This window comes from Acyrthosiphon pisum, chromosome A1 (genome assembly GCF_005508785.2).
Source record: "Acyrthosiphon pisum isolate AL4f chromosome A1, pea_aphid_22Mar2018_4r6ur, whole genome shotgun sequence".
Taxonomy (NCBI): domain Eukaryota; kingdom Metazoa; phylum Arthropoda; class Insecta; order Hemiptera; family Aphididae; genus Acyrthosiphon; species Acyrthosiphon pisum.
The window spans coordinates 44,216,381-44,235,678 of NC_042494.1; the positions used below are offsets into that span (position 1 = coordinate 44,216,381).

The window sequence follows — 19,298 nt, forward strand, 5'->3', positions numbered from 1 at the left end:
CTACAATACACATTTTATGCACTGCAATATATTTTTATTTTTTTGATTTGTTTGCATACTGGCTTAACGTAAATCAATTATTAGGTACCTATCAGATAAAAACAACTGCATAATATGTGTTTTACTTTACAGACTACAGTGTGTTCAAATTGCACTGACCCTACTATTATGGTCAAGCAAACTTTTTTATAAGTGGACAAGGTTAAAATATAGATACACATTAAAAACAATTATAGTGCTATTTTGTAAATAATCTATATATAAATATAATATAATAGGTAATAATTTAACAATAATTAATATATATATATATAATAACTCAGCATAGGATATAATGTCGTACTATTTTTGTTATAGATATTCGATGACATTATGTATTATAATAATGAATATTAACGACCAAAATATATAATGTAGATATAGGGATACTATATAATGGTAATATGACTATTGGTGATAAATTGTTGATAAATATAATATCTAATTATTTGTCAGGATAAATCGTTTCGATAACTTCGATCCTGTTGATGCCTATATCGCTACTTGTTGGGCCAATCAAGTCCGTGAATGTTAGTGGCAATTGCAACACAGGTGGGCTGTCGATTGGATCATTGGTCCACAAGGTCCAAGTTTTCTTGTTGAAATCGAAAACGCCTACATAAATCAAACCGAAAAATATTATAGCAATGTGAGCATTCCACATTATTAGATAACTAAGACATTATTATTAATTTAAAATATTTTCCACTGGTTTTTAACAAAATGATGACTAAAACTTATAATAATTATGCTCATTTTGCACATTTAAAAATCAAATACGAACATTATAATGATTATTAATTTGTAAATAAAGTCATAAAGGTAATATAAATATTTAATATTGAGCTTAGTTTATAAAAATATTGTGAAAAATTAGACCGATAAATAATTATTTTTATTAGATTTAGGTATAGGTTCAAAGCGTAAACATTAATCAAATCACTTATCTAGCATCTTTAAAAGAATTTATTACTTAAGATGGATAGAAAAAAGAATTAATCCCAATAAAGCTAGGCCAAAACTGTTACCCTTTTCAGTAGAAATTCATAATCATCGTAAATCACAAAAAATAATATATATTAAATGCCATTTATGAAGACTCGTACGAGTTGCATGAAACATCATCACCACTAGTCCACCTCTCACGTCTTATGGATACGAAAAAATTCGATTTCCTATATATTAATTTTAATTTAATTTAATTTATTAACGTTGGAACTTATAAGTTATAACAATTGAAAAATTATTTGAAAACTACAAACACCTGCTGTAAAAGTCAAAGAAAACAATATTTTCTATTACGTTTCGTAATTTTTTTTCAATGCTTAAAAATATTTCGCAGAGGTATAATTTTTTATACGGACATTTCAACAATAAACAAAAAATTTCAATACCTAAGCATAATATTATGTATCGCGTGGTAAAAATGTTTTCAGAGACGATAGGTAATATTATTTTGTCAAAAGCTTGAATAATTGATATTAGTTTTGTCACAACTATTATAAAATATTACATAAACCCGTAACTCCGTAAGCATAATTTTTTTGTCATCGTATTTCATAATATCAGGTACCTTGTGTGAAATAAATGTTATACTATAGTTTATGACGTATCTCCGCGCGTTGTAGAGATGTTTCGCATATATAGTGCGGAAATATAACAAATCTGTGTGACGCGTTCTCTCAACGCATATGATGTAGGTACACATCATACTTTTTATTTGTCACACACAAAACTAAATCACAAGTCACCGTTTATTAAGTTTGGTGCTTGTGCAAAACCGTATTAACCCATTTTACTCATTACCCTATACATATTTTTGAAATCTGTTTGCGGGACATGAACCTATATTAGACTATTGGATCATAAATTTCCCGCAGACAGAATTCTAAAATAGATACATATAGGATACTGAGTAACTACTGGGTGATAGAGTGTACCCACCCAGTTTTTGTGGACACGCGGTATATGTACCGTGGTATAAATAGGTCCGTATAATACTAGAGTCCACCTGTCGTGTCAAGTTGACTACATCGGTATACCGATAATATATTATACGTATAACGCGCCGGGCTTACCCAAATTTATCGTGCTGACTCTGGCGTCGGCCTTGTCACTAAAGATCGGCCACGGATCATCGTCCCTGTTGCCGAGTACATCTAACATGTCCTGGAGGTTCGCAGCGGTCTTATTGGCCGTAATCTGCTTGTACCGGCTCTCCCTGGCCATGCTGCTCCCGTAAGCGGCTTCGTTCAGTTCCGGGTACTTCAGATGGAGTAATCTGAATATTTAAAACCAAAAATATAAATTTAACGTATTTTATAATAACATATAATTATATCATATAAGACTATTTTCGATGAACCTATAAGATCGTGTCCCGTTAAGCTTAATATCGACGTCGGAAATCTAAAAATTCAATAAGTCTTATGACTTACCACATTTTCTGAACAATTTACATAAATGTGGGTCGTCGACTTTAACAAGATTCAGATTCAACCGTGATTGGTGAATATTTTTGCATCTAGTGAACCACATCACTACCACCCAAAACTACTGGAGTGTTTCCCTCTCTATTTACTATATTTTGTAATAAACCATGGCGGTGAAGGACGCCGTGCACACACCTGTTCGTATGTATCGAGTTGCTTCCCATATTGAAGTCTGCGAGGTACACTTCCGACCTGTCAGAGTCGGCTTTTGGGGTGACTTCGACCGTGTGAAAAACACGCGATTCGTTGGGTACGTGCAGGAAAGCAAAGTTCATGTTGAATCCATCGGCCGTGCCTACGCCTTCGTTGGTCAACACGTCCAAGATATCGCCCAGGTTAGCACGTGTGGCCAGCACCGCTCTCGTGATGAACTCTCGGGCTATAGAACACATAACGGGCGTGTGTTATTATACCATTTAACAATGTTCATACATCGGAACGGAACCGAACCGAACCGAAAAGAGCAAGTCGTGATCTGAGAATGTACCTAAAGGTTACAATTATATTATGTCTTTACATACTCATAACTTGCTTAAAATTAAAATATCGTAAAATAACCAATAGAAAACGTAAATAATGTTCTTACTTTTAAGTTTAATAAATTATAATAATTAATATAAAACAACTATGTAATTGGTTGTTAGTTGTTGTTAATTTGTTCTTCTATAGATGTATTTTATTTTGTTATTATACACAATTGTAAAACTAGTAAAATTCGGCAGGTATGTCGTTGCACTCAAATAAAATTAATTTAATTGACGAAACGTTTCGTATGAAAAATGTACCTACCACCAATGAGTAACAGTCAGAGTAAATATCATACAACTGACGACTGTGCCGTTACAATGTCGTATAATGTCTGCAGTCTACCCACCTGTACTACGCACATCTTCACGCGTGCTTGTGCGATCTATCTACATATTTATATATTATTTTAATACTAACGGATTTTGCCCCTCAACGGTTTACTGACGAATATCGTGTTGATCGAGAACACTAGCCCGTAGTGGTTGTGACCACTGGCATAACCCGGTAAGTGTCCAGCGTACGCGAGTGCCTCGAACTTCTCTTCTCTGGCCGGGAACACTCCACCCAGCTCGGATTCACCGGGCACCACATGAGCAGCAACTATATAAAAGTTGTTTACCGTCTCGGACATCGCGTCTTCTGTATGCCCTAACAACTGTACAACAATATTATGTTCGCGTTAATAATACATATAGGTATTTATTTACTTTTTTATTAAAAACGCACTTTTTTAGTATTTCTTAACTTACTCGCCTTTCTACCCGTGTTTTGATATATTTTTCTTGATTTTACATCAATTTAAGTAACTAAGAACCTAACTAGTTATTTATTTCTTATGAGTCTCGAATAAATTATTTATATCACACCTGTCTCACAAACTGAATATTGTAATTAACAATATTTCGTGCCAATTTTACTCATGTTTTATTTCCATTCATAAAACTATAGAATTACTATGTTTCCAGTAGTATGAAACAAAATCATACTGAATATAAAAATGAACATGACAAAATTGTAAGTACTTACATAATATAATATATATTATATTTTTAGTTAGTGAAATAATATGTTATAGAAGTAACTATATTAGTTAGAACCTAACTATATTATGTATGCATACTTAAACTTTTTATAAATTATATAGACTGCTTAATATTACCTTATTTTTACTATTTAAATTAATGTTTAACTAATTTAACACATGCAAAGTATTTTCAGAGCAAAATATATTATCAAATATTATTTCAGTGAAAAAGCTACGTAATATTATATTAAATTCTGTACTTTTGTAGAAACAATTTGTGCAATAATTTATTTTTTAATTATAATTGCCGAAATAACTCTATAACAGGGGGCTAAGCACTATAAGTACATACTCGTTATATTTTACCTGTGCATTTTGCTGATTAATCATGAGTGAAGTACATCCTACCGGCCCTTTATCTTTACTCGAGGCGTTTAAATTCTTTGGTAGTGTATCGTCTAAGGCCATTAGGAATAACTGAAATATATTTTAATTTCCTTTATATAAGTATTATATATAATATTGTATTATTATTGTCTTGAATAATAACAAAACACGTAGATACCTCGTGAAACGGAACTCCTGCTCCATCGGCCACTCCTTGTAGCTCGATCACATACTGAGGGAAGAATTTTTGTGTAGACTTCAAACTTTCTTCATAAATCTGCCGCCCTTCCGGTTGGGCGTACATTGGTAAGAACTCACTCTGAAGTGGCTCATACAAACGGATATATTCTTTAATCATTGATCCAAAAGTCCGTCCCTATAAAATGATAAATAAATTATATTATACGGAATCAGTAAAATGTTTTATCTGAACTGTATTTGATAACGATTTTTTTTACTCATAAAATTAATGTTCTCATACGTTATATTGTCGTATAATATTTTTGAGGGCAGAATAAATGTTTCAATAGGTTATATATCTAACGATTGGAAAACATTAGTCTGCGCTGGTATTAAAGAGCCGAATTATCGTCTTTGTATAACGACAGATATTTTTATCTTCACTTATTTAAGTAAATAGTTATATTTAAAAGCCCTCAATTTACTTAACTTTACCGAAAGACTTATGTGTTGTATTAACTACGCAAACGTAATCGATGGTTCAAAGATATTTGTAAGGGGTTTGTGTAGGCAATTTTAACAGTTATTTAAGAAAAAATAAATTTTAATATTTAAAATACGAACTTGGTGCAATTTACTGATGGGCCCGTGACCTATATCATTCCTCGTTTTCGATTGTTTTAAAGATACGAAATTATATAGATAATCGATCTATCTATTTATTAATATATAAATTAATTAAATCGTGTTGACGCAGATAGGCTATTACTGCTTCTATATATATAATATGTATATACATTTAGAGCTACAACAATAAATAATAGTTAATATATAAATTTAACCTATCGTAATTTTTGAGGGAATCTCAATTTGATTTTTCGGTATTCTGAGATAATATTTATTTTTTAAATTCGTAAATTTTTTTTTGTTAAACGATTGTACCTTAGTGATTTAAAAAAAAACACATCAACTGGTATTTTTCAAAATGGTGTTATCTTTCATTTTCATAATAGGCGGGGCTTGTCTTATCACTCTGAAAGCAGCTATAGCTGATGATCTGTGTCAGTGCGCCAACGTGTCAATGTACCAAAAATTGTCGGTGGAACGTCCCTCGTGTTCACAACCCACCTGGATTTATGATAATTTTTTTATACGCTGTCTAGGTAAAATTAGCTACTCTTTTTACATTTTTTGCATGCAGTTAAAAATATTACATGCTAATTATACCAGACGGAAGTCTGATCACAAATGTAAGTATACATTATGGTATTGCGATTCGCAGCCTCGTGAAATACTCGCTCGAAAAACGCGATGATTAAAAATAGCATAATGTGTTCATTAATCAACGTAATATTGTGCAACGTCGTACCTACAGTTCAGTAATTACCCACCTACCGTATAATTATATTATAATTTATAACCCGCTGCAGCAGTGTAGAGTCGAGTAAAACGGAAGGCGATTATACTAAAGAGATTAACATATTTAATGTTCGCCGGTATTGTAAATTTGCCGGAACACTTCCTGAGTACCTTCGAAAAAAAAAGTAAATCCTACGAGACTCCGCTTATTGTGCACTCTCGGGTCGGCCACGGTACTCAGTGTCGTCCAGTTCCGTCGAAGGAGAATTATTATTCGCCACCGAAATGCACTCGCAAACATAACGTTTTTAATTATTACTTATCGAGGCGATAAGTACCTATAGTTGTGTTCATATACCCACGTGACGGTTTAAAATTATAAAATATAGGTATACCTATTTAATATTATTATTATTATTATATAAAACGAACGACCATTGATTATAAATTAACATGCAAGTAGGTATAGTGTTTATTATAATCAATGGTACGACTGGCGCGTACTATATTATAATATTCTGTAAAATTTATTCGATGCCGTTCGTCGTGCATAATCCGGAATCACAATAAAAATGTGTTGCGCGTCGGATAAATATATTTTTTATCACTTTAAACCAAACTACTGTTCGCGCGCGATTTATGTAAAACAGTTGTGTCGCATGATGACGAAATTAAATAAAAATCATCGAATCCAGAACATAATACTATAGTAATAATATTCGTATTTCGTATGATTATGGTTTGACAACCATTATCTGTTACTCGAGATTCCCGATTATAATAAGTATATTATAGTAGGTAGGTTATTAGTAGGTACACCACACATTACATTATTATTACTGATAATCATCCTTGTCCGGAAATCACGAAAGTCCTAACGACTCTAAACGTGATTAAATAAAATCATAGTTTAACATTATATGATATTGGACAACACATTTTAATAAAATATCAAATGTAAAATATTGACCGTGAGAGTTATATCTTTAAAATCCCTATAAACCGTGTTCGTTTATTGAAATAACTATTTTATTCCACACAGTATGCAACATATATCTATATTATTTTTATATTCCATATGATATAAGTTACGTTAACATTTACACGTATTATTATATAAGAATATTATTAAGCCCGACTAAGGTACCGGAAACCAGCCAATGATCAAGTTCATGGTTAAATCTTATAGATTCTGTATCAAATTACTCGAATTTGACGGTTTTTATAATACTATCTGTGTGTAGTTTTATAACGTTATTGACGCATTCTTTTAATAAAAAATATGAACTTATTTATGTAAATTATGTTGGAGAATTTGACACGTCAAGATTGTAATATAATGAACCCAATATATAAAATAATTACGATATTTACTATGGTTAGTAAGGCAGTATATTATAGGTACCTACCTTCACCGTTTCAATCCGATTAGTAAATTAAGTACCTAGCGCTTAATTAACAGCATGTTTGTTTACGATACCACAATCGTAAATAAGCAATAACACTTGCTCAAGTTTTTATTTGTATATAACAATAAAAGTAATTATAAATGTAAATTTATCGATAGCGAGTAGGACGTAGATTGTAGTTATATCACTTATATAGGGTTATTAATTAGTATACCTACAATAATTAATTTTTTCAAAAATTGTAATAGGTTATAAATTATAATTATATACTGTGTCGTCTGTACCTAGCATTAAACTATAGATAATAATTAATAACATAAATTGCTATTCAATTATTACGAGGATATTTTACATTTTTTTTTTTTTGTTGTTGGATATAGGTACCTATGAACTGCACTAATATTACATAATAATTGTATATGTTTAATATCATATTCCATTTATTGATATTTGATCTAAAAATTGTACGTTTAAATTTAATTTGATCTATCAACCTTAATTAAATTGTCTTTATCGATTAGGATTAGGAAATTAAAAAAAATCAGCACACTTAATTATTTTACCAACCTATTTTTTCAAATTATAATCGTTAATTACGAACTATTTATAAACGTTGATAAAAACTAATTTTTAAACAATAACATGATTAGGTATATATATTATATTATTTTATAATGCTTTTATAAACGATGTAATGTAATATGTATAATTAATATAGATACTTGTCAATGAATTATTAATGTATATCTAGATAATTGATTTTAAATAATAATATATTATATCGTAAAAATATCTGAAGTATAATTACGCTAATAATTACTGTCAAATATTATGTCGTTTTTAAATTATTAATGACGTTTTAATATCAAAATGATTAATTAAACATCTTAAATAATTTTGACTTTACATAATAATTACATTTATAAGCTTAAACATTTCCTGATTAGATGTATCCAAACAATCATTATTGCGAATTGACTTCGCGTATCATCGAAGTGTAAAGTATTACACACACTTACGTTTGATTATCACAATAAATTATTCGTGTGTTTTATTTTAGTAATTGAAATATATTGTATTAAAAATTCACTAAAATTTGAGTACCTCTTTTAAGTTCCTCATAATATGAGCCACGTTCGGGGAAAGTCTATAAAGAAACTAAAGAATTAGAAATTCCCTTTATGAGATAATATTATTTCAGACAGTTGTTTTGGTTTGTTGTATCTTAATCGTCTACACGTTATAACAACTGACGAAATAATAAATTAAAATGTAGTCAATTTATTGGAATAATATAAGCCCTACGCCTAAACCTATGCGCGCAATATCACAATGAACATTAGAATCATTAGAACATTATGTTGAGAATAATAACTGTTTTTATTTTTTTTTAAATTAAGTATAATTATTACCATTAATATTATTACCCTAATCATCGTCAGACGCTAATTCTTGATGGCCAAATTTCAACGACTAATATCTAATGTAAAAGGTCGAGGAAATAGAACCATATAAAACCTAAATGTGTATATATACAGAGACAAGCACACTATATATTTATTATTAGGTAGTATTTATTATACGTGATCGCGCCTCTATACTTCTGAATATTATTATGAATGCGTAATAATTAATATTTTATAATTACTTAATTAATATTAATTAATTATATATGTCTATTTTATATTTAAAAAATGCAATTTTACCGACAAAAATCGCTTAAATTTTATTACTCAGTCGGATTCGTCATTTCATTCAAATGTACATTGCTATAAAATAAGGAAGACACCAGTGAATTTAGTGATATTATGAAATACGTACTGTTAATAATATAATATTACCTAATAGGTATTATAACAAAAAAAATAGGTACACAAGAAAAAGTATTGCAGTTGGTTAATATATTATAAATAATAATAATTATAAATTAATTAATATGATCTTGAATCTTGATAAAATAACACGTATAATACGCAATCGCTTGTAATAGAAACACCGCGAAATGGGTCTATAATTTTTGTTCAGTTGTAGTTGCAGTTGCAGTCACAATTGCAATTTTAGTCTCAGCCAAACAATATAAAACCCATACATAAATTATCATCATTAAGATATCGAACGTGACGGTTTGTAAGATACCTACCTATGTCATGTTTGGCATATTATAAGGCATTACATATCCGTAGGTACACCGGGTATTTCTAAGTGTAATAAAGATGTCATATATATCATATATTATGCAGTTGCCAGTTTTATCGAGACAACTGGTCAAGAAAAACGCTCGTTTCTTCGAGCATGCCAACTTCTTATAGTATCAATATAATAATATAATATATGAGTCTAAAATTTAAAAAAAATGCCACACCTAATTATTTATTGGGTACCTAATTAATATTTGCATCGTATATCTGCATATTTTGATGACAAATCAGTTCCAATGCGGTTCATTATGTATTGTGTTCAAACTGACGCACCTCAACAAAAATTATTGTGATACTTATAGTTACTTTAATAAGATATTATATGAAATTGTAATAGAAGATTCAAATCCAATTGATGTCAATAAAACAGAGATACGACACTTCCCTATAGGGATAGCAAGGAGGCGTCCATGCTAAAAATATATTATCAAAAGAAGATGAATTTTTTTTTAATCCGCACTTCGGCAAACAATGATAACAAGTGTTGCGGCCGACCGGTAGACACCAACAATCGATAAACGAAAACAGTACAAAGCATAATACAAGAGAGTACCTACGTTGTGATAACAATGTTATATAAAATTAAATTAACATAAACGACCAAATACGATTTTAAAAATGAAACCCACGCGCTAACCACAAAACACATAACTATTAAGTAATAACATGAACTTAGGTCCACCTTATCTAATCTAACATCTCCTCGGTACTGACCTTCACAAATAAAAAAAAAATGATGCCTAATGTATATTACATATAAAAAAAAATGCTAATATACAGCAGTCCACGATAATATATTTCTATAACTAATTGTCACTGAGTAATTAATAAACTAGGTATGTTGAATCAAGTTGTAATCAAGTTCCTGAAAATTCCATACTCACGCATTACGTTTAATATACTATTATATAACATAGGAAATGATTTATAATTATTTGTTAATGTATGATGGGTATTATAAGTGTATAACTAAATACATTTTTACCTATATTATTAAGTGTGTTTAAGTATTTTTTTTCTTATCGTTACCCACGTACCGTGAACATATAAAAAAAACACTTCTTAGATAACTATGGTACCTGTGAGCACACTGAAAAATGTATACTAAAACTAATATTGGTACAAAACACAATTTATTATTGGCCACTGCTGTAGTTTAAGTATAATTTTCGTAACGGAAGAATTCATATGATTTTTACGGAGCTGAGTACGATCTAAGCGAATTGTGTATTTCGTTTAATAGGTTTTTTTCGCAACGCTCTAATCTACGATTACTTTATGAATATTATGTACATACTTAATATTGGTTATAAACACATAAAATCACACCCAAATTTTCCAATATTTATTGCGACACTCATCTATTACACTTTGCCGCGTTAATATTGTCAGGTCGCAAAAATCATTAGAAAATACGAAACACGTACAATATCACAACGAATGTGTACTACCTAATACACATTCTACTATATATATATATATATTATGAATACGTTTATTATACTTACGACGCTGTATCCGACTTCGTAGTGTGTGCCCGTCACATAGTGTACTGGTATGGAGTTTTGCCTTTGTGACACCGGCGGACAGCATGATCCTAGAACGGACATTGTCGAGTATTGGTTTTAATGTGGTAATAATATATGACTTAAATCTTAGACCGGATGAAAAAAGCCTATTTCACTAGACCACGGGTGGTGGTGTACAACAATATATTTATATTATATTATTGCGGTCATACAGCCTGGAGACGGTCGACAAGAATAAATTACGCGATACGCGGGTGCACGACAGGGCCGAAACCGTACGAATCGCAAAGCCAATTATGCGGATTTATTACTTTAAATATAATAATATCTATGTATATATATATTGGTATATACTAAATGTTGTTACTTTAGACCGAGCCCGACGCGTTTAGCAATGTGCGATGCATCGCGTCGATGTCGGTTTTTATGCTTGAATTTTTTCCCTCCAAAATCTTTTCCTGTATATAGTCACGAATTCCTACACACAATAATATAATAAAATATTAGCTGCCGTGTGCATTAATATTTATTTTATGATGTACTATACGATCGCGCCGCTAGTGTGTTTATGAGAGTGTGTGTGTGTGTGTGTGTGTGTGTAGTGTGCATTTCGGTGTCGTATTATGACTGATAATAATCGAAACGTCACTCGGTCGAAACACGGTATTAAAATAATATAAGGTTTCAACGGATTAACATTAACTCGATAAAAAACTATACGAAAACAATAATTGATAAGGTAAGCATATGTGCCTATACCTATATATTATATTATTATTACGCAGGTAGGAGTGTGAGTTACAAAATCAATATTATATTATATTATATAAAGAAAAAATATTATCATTTTTAATGATCAGATGTATAAGTCATTAAAATTATTAAAAAGTACCATGTTGAAAAATAGGTATAATTTTACTGGATGATTAATATTTTTGTTTATTGATAGTGCTCACGCGTATAATATATTATTAAAAACACATAAATTATACAACCCGACCGCTTTTTCATTATCGAATTCTGGTTAAACCGAAGTCAAATAATTACCCATCAAATAAAAATGTATCAAACTGCAAACTACCTTATATTATTATAATATATTATATTATTGCATAAATAATATGATTTTTGATTATTTTAATTCCTATTCCGAAGAAAAATCCTTTTTTCCTGAAACATTTGTGTCATTTATATTATTTATCATATCCGTTTAAAGTACGATATTTTAAGTGACTACCGCAACAACACGAACACGCGGTATATATTAGTCATATAATTTAATAGGTATAATATATTATCATAGTCCGTATAATGTTATAGGTTTGATTTTGTTTATCGCATTGCCTCAAACGATTCGGATAAACGAATATAGGTTAAAATATAGGGTAGGTATGAAATAACCGAGGACTTTCGACACGCGCGCCTTATCGAAGAAAAGGTTATAGTATTTTATTGCATTGCGTACAATACCTATATCTCTACTATTATAATTTATAATATAATATAAGGATTGTTTGGTTTAAACTATAAAACAATGGCAATAGTACCGATAGGTACCATCCGCTCGTATAGAGCTGGGTTAGGTTAGAGTCCGAACACGAACGAAAGCAAGTGAATACTGTCTAGCCGAACGCGGACGAATGTATTCGAAACCAAAGCGTTCGATATGCGTTCGAATTCGTCCGGTAGCATTTGCTTGCATTTGTCCGGGCTCTGATGTAAACCCACCTTTATACAGCTCCGGCAGGGACCGATTGGGAAATAGGAAAATCGGAAAATTACCGGTGGGCTGCGCGTACTGAGTATACTATCGAGTCAACGAGGCCACAGTAACGACGGTCTGCTGTAGCGGCGAATGATTTTAGACGTTTTTTTCACTTAGGGTTTTCACGTCTTTTTTTCTCATAGTGAGCAATATATCAATAGTTAATATTAATTATAAATATTTTACATTAGTATAATAGGTATAACAGAAACTGAGTAATAAGTAATACCTGTTGTTATTGTTGTTTCGAATGTTATGTAATAAATTATAATTGTTATAACGCAGCTCAAGAAAATAATGATCTCAATTAGATACCACACTGTTATATAACATAATAACTATTATTAGTTTAATATACCTTTAGGGCTGGTATTTAAGTGTATTCCAGAAAAAATAAATTAAGTAATGGATTTTTTAAATCATTAAATATTAATTTGGGTAGAAAGGACTTATATTTGAATATTTTAATTATTAACTAATATTATGATAAATACAGTACAACTGTTGCCTATTATTATGCCTAGTGTTTTCATAATTGTTTTATTGGCTACCATTTGATCCATTTAATGTAAGATACTCATCATATAACAATTATTAGCATTATTACAAATATTTTTATCCATAATTTTAATCATTAAACAAGGTTTTCCAGAAAAAAATTTTATCGTTACAATTTTTTTATTTTTTATTCCTAAGCATAATATTTGTTCTTGTACTTTATTTATAATTAATATTAAAGTTTAGATAACCGAAGTGTTGTCGTACAGATGTACCCCACAGAACGTTGGTCCACTAATACGCCCAACTAAATTTAAATACATAAATCATTAACTACTCATGACTCCAAAATTTTATTTTTATGTATACGTACCGATAAGTAGGTACTACAAAAAATATTCAGCTTTGGAATAATGAATTACAAAAGCACATTGTCATTAAAGATTAAAAAAAATAGTAAAAAATATAAATGTTTTACAAACAGTTTGTTTTGTAATGACTTAAAATTATGTAAAAGAAATAATGAAGATCTTGCATTAAATGGATCACCCCGAATAGTATTTGCTCAACGTAGTGGGCTGCTAATTTTATCATTTTCCTGGGCCGGTCCGAAATCCCAATTCATCCCTGACTGTCAACTCGTATCGAAATGTGTTTATCTATACATTTTGTAAGTAACGTAACATTATGGTTTTTTTTTAACGAATCTAATATAGTAATATAATATTAGAATCATCTTTAAGCTCTGATTCTCTGGAGGAATTTAATTTTCAAAAATAACATGTTGAATACATTTGGTATATTAATAACGATAATTTTATCACTTATCACAATTTATAGGTCATAGTAAATTTAATATTACGTATTTTTTCGCGAGAGAAAACGTTCATTCTTAACTGTGGAAATTAACAATAATTATAAACGTATATATTTAATATACTTCGATACACTTAGTAGTACACATAGATAATATTATGTTTTTACTGTTTTAAATTGCACAAGAACTTATTCACTTATAAAATTACAAGCAACTGAACGGCACTGGATGATATCGATACGAACAATGAATTACTAAACCGTAGATATTTTTTTTTTCATTAATAGGTACCTATAGTTATAGTCGAAGATAATAATATAAAAATAATAGTATTGTGTACTTCAGTGGTCTTATCGCACTCCCAATACTAAAGTATTATTATACTAATATGGATGTTTTTTACGTCACGTGTACGTCATAAATAAAAGAGAAAATCAGTATAAAACGATTTACCCCAGATAGTTATCGTCACTTAAGTATATACAATTATATGATCAATATAGGAAAAATGTGAAATTGATTTATTCTAAAGTCTAATTCCGTTATTGTAAAGGTGGTTGTGGAGACTATTTAATATTTTTTGGACAGATATCTTTGAATAGTTAATGCACTTTATTATTTTGAAAAGTATAATTTTATTTTAATTGTACACTTAGATCAGTAATTTCATAACTTGAGGCCGAAAACATTTATGTATAGATAGAACATTTAAATAAAAACCTGCTATTAAATTTTTAAATCTTAAAATATATAAACCATTTTCATGAATTTCTAAATACAAAATAATTATACATTTTTCCCAAATTTTGCGATTTTAAAGAATTTTATGAAAGTTCCAAGTTTAAACTCCTGTAAGAAATTTATCAAAACTTAGTGTTCCCGATATTCTTTAATTGGTACATGAAACACTTATGACAACCTTTGTATTAAATTTCCAAACTTTTTGATCACGCGAAAAAATTTTATTGACATTTATAGAAAAAAAAAGTCCTAAATGTCAAATGTCTATAAATAGTTCAAAAAGCTTTAGTATATTTTGAACATTTAAAAATGTACAGAAAATGCTAATATAAGCATTTAGTAAAAATATTAAGTATTTACGTTTATTGTTTGTGAGTAAAACCAAAAATACAAAATCGATTTTGTCAAAAACTAATTATTAGCGATTTTTAAAATACTAGCAATTTTCAATTTTCACCTCTTAAAAGGACCAGCTAGACTCAAGTTTCTATCAGAACCATCCGCAAAATGGAAATTCAAAGAATTTTATCTACTACCTTTCGCGGTGTACACAGATAGTTATTTAAGAAAAACACAAATTATTGTAAAATCCAATATGCTCCGCTCAGAATCTAAGACTGCAGTCGTTTCAATGGAAGTTTTCATAAAAAGTATACCACTTTGTGGATTTTGAATATAAATTCGTTATGGGTAAGTAGCCGTTTAAAAATCAAAAATCAATCGAAGAGAGAACAAGCTGGGTAAAATAAGCGCAATATACAAGGTTAGAATACGTACGTATAATAATAGTTACTACCTATACTTTAAATTTAAAAGTAACAACAATTTAGTAATAACGCGCATTTCATACACCGATCACATTTATTTCTAGGCAATAAACCGATACGCGATGTATATTTAATGAGTAGCTTTATTTACGCGTTAAACGAATGGATTTGACATCACTCTTTATAGTATTTTGGTATTTACTTACCAGCTGGTTCATCGGTTACCGGCATTGCTTGGAGGACTCCGAAATTAGCCATCGCCAGGCACGCGAAGGCGGCAACCGTTTTTGTAGCGGCCAACATTTCAACGATATCGACTGGCCTGCTCCCGGTATAATATTATTAAAATATTAATTTTACTAGATTATTATGATTTCGTTTCCGCTCGTTTGTCACCGTTGTCTTCGGTTTGTTGTGGTGGTCGCGTAACTAATATATTATAATAATATTATTGTACGGTGATATGCGTTCGTAGATGATGGTGCCGACCGTCGAAACACAAGTGTATATATTCTAATATGGTCTAGAAAATGTAACAATATTACTTATTAGATAAATGATGGCGATACTGTAGTTTTCATGATTATTATATAATGTATTACAATATATTATCGAGTGTGCAACGGTAGAAGACGGACAGTAGTTGCGTGTTGGCGAATGATCGACAGAATCTGTTGAGACGGCGAGACGCGTCTTTTAAGGGTACTTCACGAGGTGTAATTATTATTACTATTATTATTATAATTGTTCCTAAAATTTTGCACTGTCGCGTGACGGGGTGGGGGGAGATTGGACGTACCGGCGTTCGCCGATTGGTAGCGAAGGTGACGACTAGTGTGTTTGATGTGCAAGTTGCTTGGGAGCGGAACGAAAAATAATATAACGGATCATTCGAATAGGATAGGTTTGAGCGATGTCCAAAATGTAATGTCTGCACATCCGGTGGCAACGACGAGAAAATCTAAATTTGCATACTGAGATTTAAGTTAATTTAAAGAAGTTTGCGATGTTTTCCAATCACTCGGCAGAATACCGGACTTAATGCACAAGAGTCCTAAACCATAATGGCAATACTACGCGTTTTTTCTGTATTTTAATTTCATTCATTTACAGTCAGGTAACAGGTTACATATTTTTTTCTGCACGCTGCTTCAATACAACAAGAAGGTACTAAGGTGACATTTCAGATAAATTTTTTTGATAATTACTATGCTTAACTACCTACTGATGACTTAACTAATACCCGGATACCTGTTTTTCTTTGTCAGAGTTATTGTGAAGTTCATAAATGTTTTTTTTCAAGTCTATCAATATCATTATTATCGTGTCTATCAACTATATTATAATTCTATAATTTGCAGGTTTAGTAAAACCATAATAATATCAAGTAGGTGCCTCTTCCGCGATAGATGCATGACTTTATACAGTTATAAATTATAAATTGTGGCCAATATTCTTGAATACAATGTTTCACCGTGCTGGTATTACAGTTTTCTAGTTGATTATATATTGGAAATATAATTTTAAACATGTTTTTCTGCGTTAAGCTTGGAGACTACTCGCGCTGTTATAAATTATTGATAGCCGTAAATTTTAGTTGAATCAAAATCAAGAAGTTTGTAATTAATTACATTTTTGTTTTTATTCACATATTTAAAAAATTGAATGTTAAATTTCCATATGTATTTGATTAGTAAGTTTTAATGTTCTAAAGTTTAGTTAGTAGGCCATAGTATGGGTACGATAAAAAACATAGGTAGTGAAACATCTTGCATGTACCTATCCACACCTCTTTCGGAAACAATTTTGTTTGGTCTTACATTACTATATACAATAATTATATAGTACTTGCAGCTCGGCGTGCAAATGTTCGCACAATAATATTCGTCATGTGAATTTCAAACGAGTGAAAAATTCATAACTTAATCATGATTTATGTAAATATTTAGTTCAAACCATCACAATGAATCGAACGATTTCGAGTTTCAACGTTTCAAAAACTATAATATTATTAAAATATCTCAGAATTACCTACAACAGTAGTACAGTCTACGTACGACAACTCCATGTTGTTATTCTGAAATGCCATAAAAGTTACCTATAATTTATGCTAATTAAACATTATAATACGTACGCAGCACCGGGAAATTCAAAAATACAATTAGGTATGTAAATGTATACACTCGTGGATGTTGATGAGTTTCAACAATTTTTATTCCAAGACAGATTTTTTTTGCCAGTAGCTGAAAAAGTATAAATATTTCAAACATATCCCACAAATATTCGTATTATATAATATGTACCTAAAATACAAAAATATGACAATTCTCGTGGCACGAGTATTTTTACAAATTGCGAACTCTGAAGGACCTGGGTCCCTAATAAAACATTGATAATCGTATTTATCAGGGTCTTAAAATATATATAGTCACAGATCCAATGGAATATCGGGCAGCGTGCGATATCGTTATTGAGTCATAGCATTATGGTACTTATGATTTTTCGCTCAAGCAGACTGTGTTTAACGCGATTTTAATGTTCTCTGGATCTATCTATGTACACGCGTGCGGACTGCAGTTTAATCGACGCGAAGAAATTCGTACGTTCAAGGACTAGGTACGTCACGCAATAAAGTTTATGATCAAGGTTCAAGACTACTACAAAACCACTATAAATAGTGTAAACACTGTAATATTATAAATCCGGTTTGCTCCTAATTAAACGCATGCCTGACCTTATATGAAAAAAAGCGATTTTTTTCATAACTGCCCATCAACAGGAGTAACGTGAAAAGCGCAACGTATATTATATGCTACGCACTACACACACACATATGTGCAGATGGCAAATCGTCTCCGTTCATATTTATTATATTTTGTACTAATTTACCTACGTTATTTTTTTCCACGTAATGTCTGAATATTTCCGTTTGTATTCCAACACGGTTTCGCCTTGTACGTTTAATACTTTAAGTAGGTATCAGAATACCCATGCAAAGCTCACTAATTAATATGTATGTACCATTCTACGTCATTCTACGTTCCACTCGAATGATTGTGTGAAAATGTGTATAATTAGTAATACCTGCAGATTATACGCTTGCAAACGACTCAATTCACAACTGCGTCCGACGTATCTTCGTTGTATATGTGACTTTAATATGTGTATCCGAAAGTACGGTGGAGACTTAAACGCCATTTGAAAAAATTGTAAACTGAACGATTAAATAAACCTACAACGGCAATAGTATCAAGTTTAAAAATTGAATTTACCCTTTGCAAGTATTAAAATTGTTTTTTTTCAAAGTGATAAAATAAGTTTGAATATCTATAAATTATAATACACTATTATTACACTATACATCTAAATTAGTAGGTATAGAAAATATATTTACGTCTCATTTCAGTCACAGACCATTATAAATTTACTAAAATTTAGCCATGCTTGAATTTGATTTAAACAAAACCTAGTTTGATTAGAGAAATTTTGTCCACGCAACTGTGAGCTAAAAAAAATAAATACTATACAACAGATAGGTTGTTAATATTTTCAACGCTACAATAAG

General features: G+C 30.5%; 1 protein-coding gene across 3 annotated transcripts; it reads right to left on the bottom strand.

The window, feature by feature from the left end:
* Window positions 1-241: 241 nt before the first annotated feature.
* On the bottom strand, window positions 242-16,473 carry LOC100164792. 3 transcript variants are annotated; one of them, XM_001943036.5, is made up of 9 exons: window positions 16,336-16,473; window positions 15,940-16,256; window positions 11,125-11,213; window positions 4,649-4,846; window positions 4,450-4,560; window positions 3,477-3,714; window positions 2,667-2,910; window positions 2,118-2,320; window positions 242-654 (listed from the first exon to the last, which is right to left on the bottom strand). In XM_001943036.5, the coding sequence occupies exons 2-9, from the start codon at window positions 16,034-16,036 to the stop codon at window positions 485-487; spliced, it is 1,350 nt and encodes a 449-aa protein (XP_001943071.2). In that variant the 5' UTR covers window positions 16,037-16,256; window positions 16,336-16,473; the 3' UTR covers window positions 242-484. The 3 variants fall into 3 exon arrangements, with proteins under 3 accessions (XP_001943071.2, XP_008180779.1, XP_008180780.1); XM_008182557.3 differs by lacking the exons at window positions 15,940-16,256; window positions 16,336-16,473 and adding exons at window positions 13,140-13,229; window positions 14,271-14,455; XM_008182558.3 differs by lacking the exons at window positions 15,940-16,256; window positions 16,336-16,473 and adding an exon at window positions 14,271-14,460.
* Window positions 16,474-19,298: the final 2,825 nt, after the last annotated feature.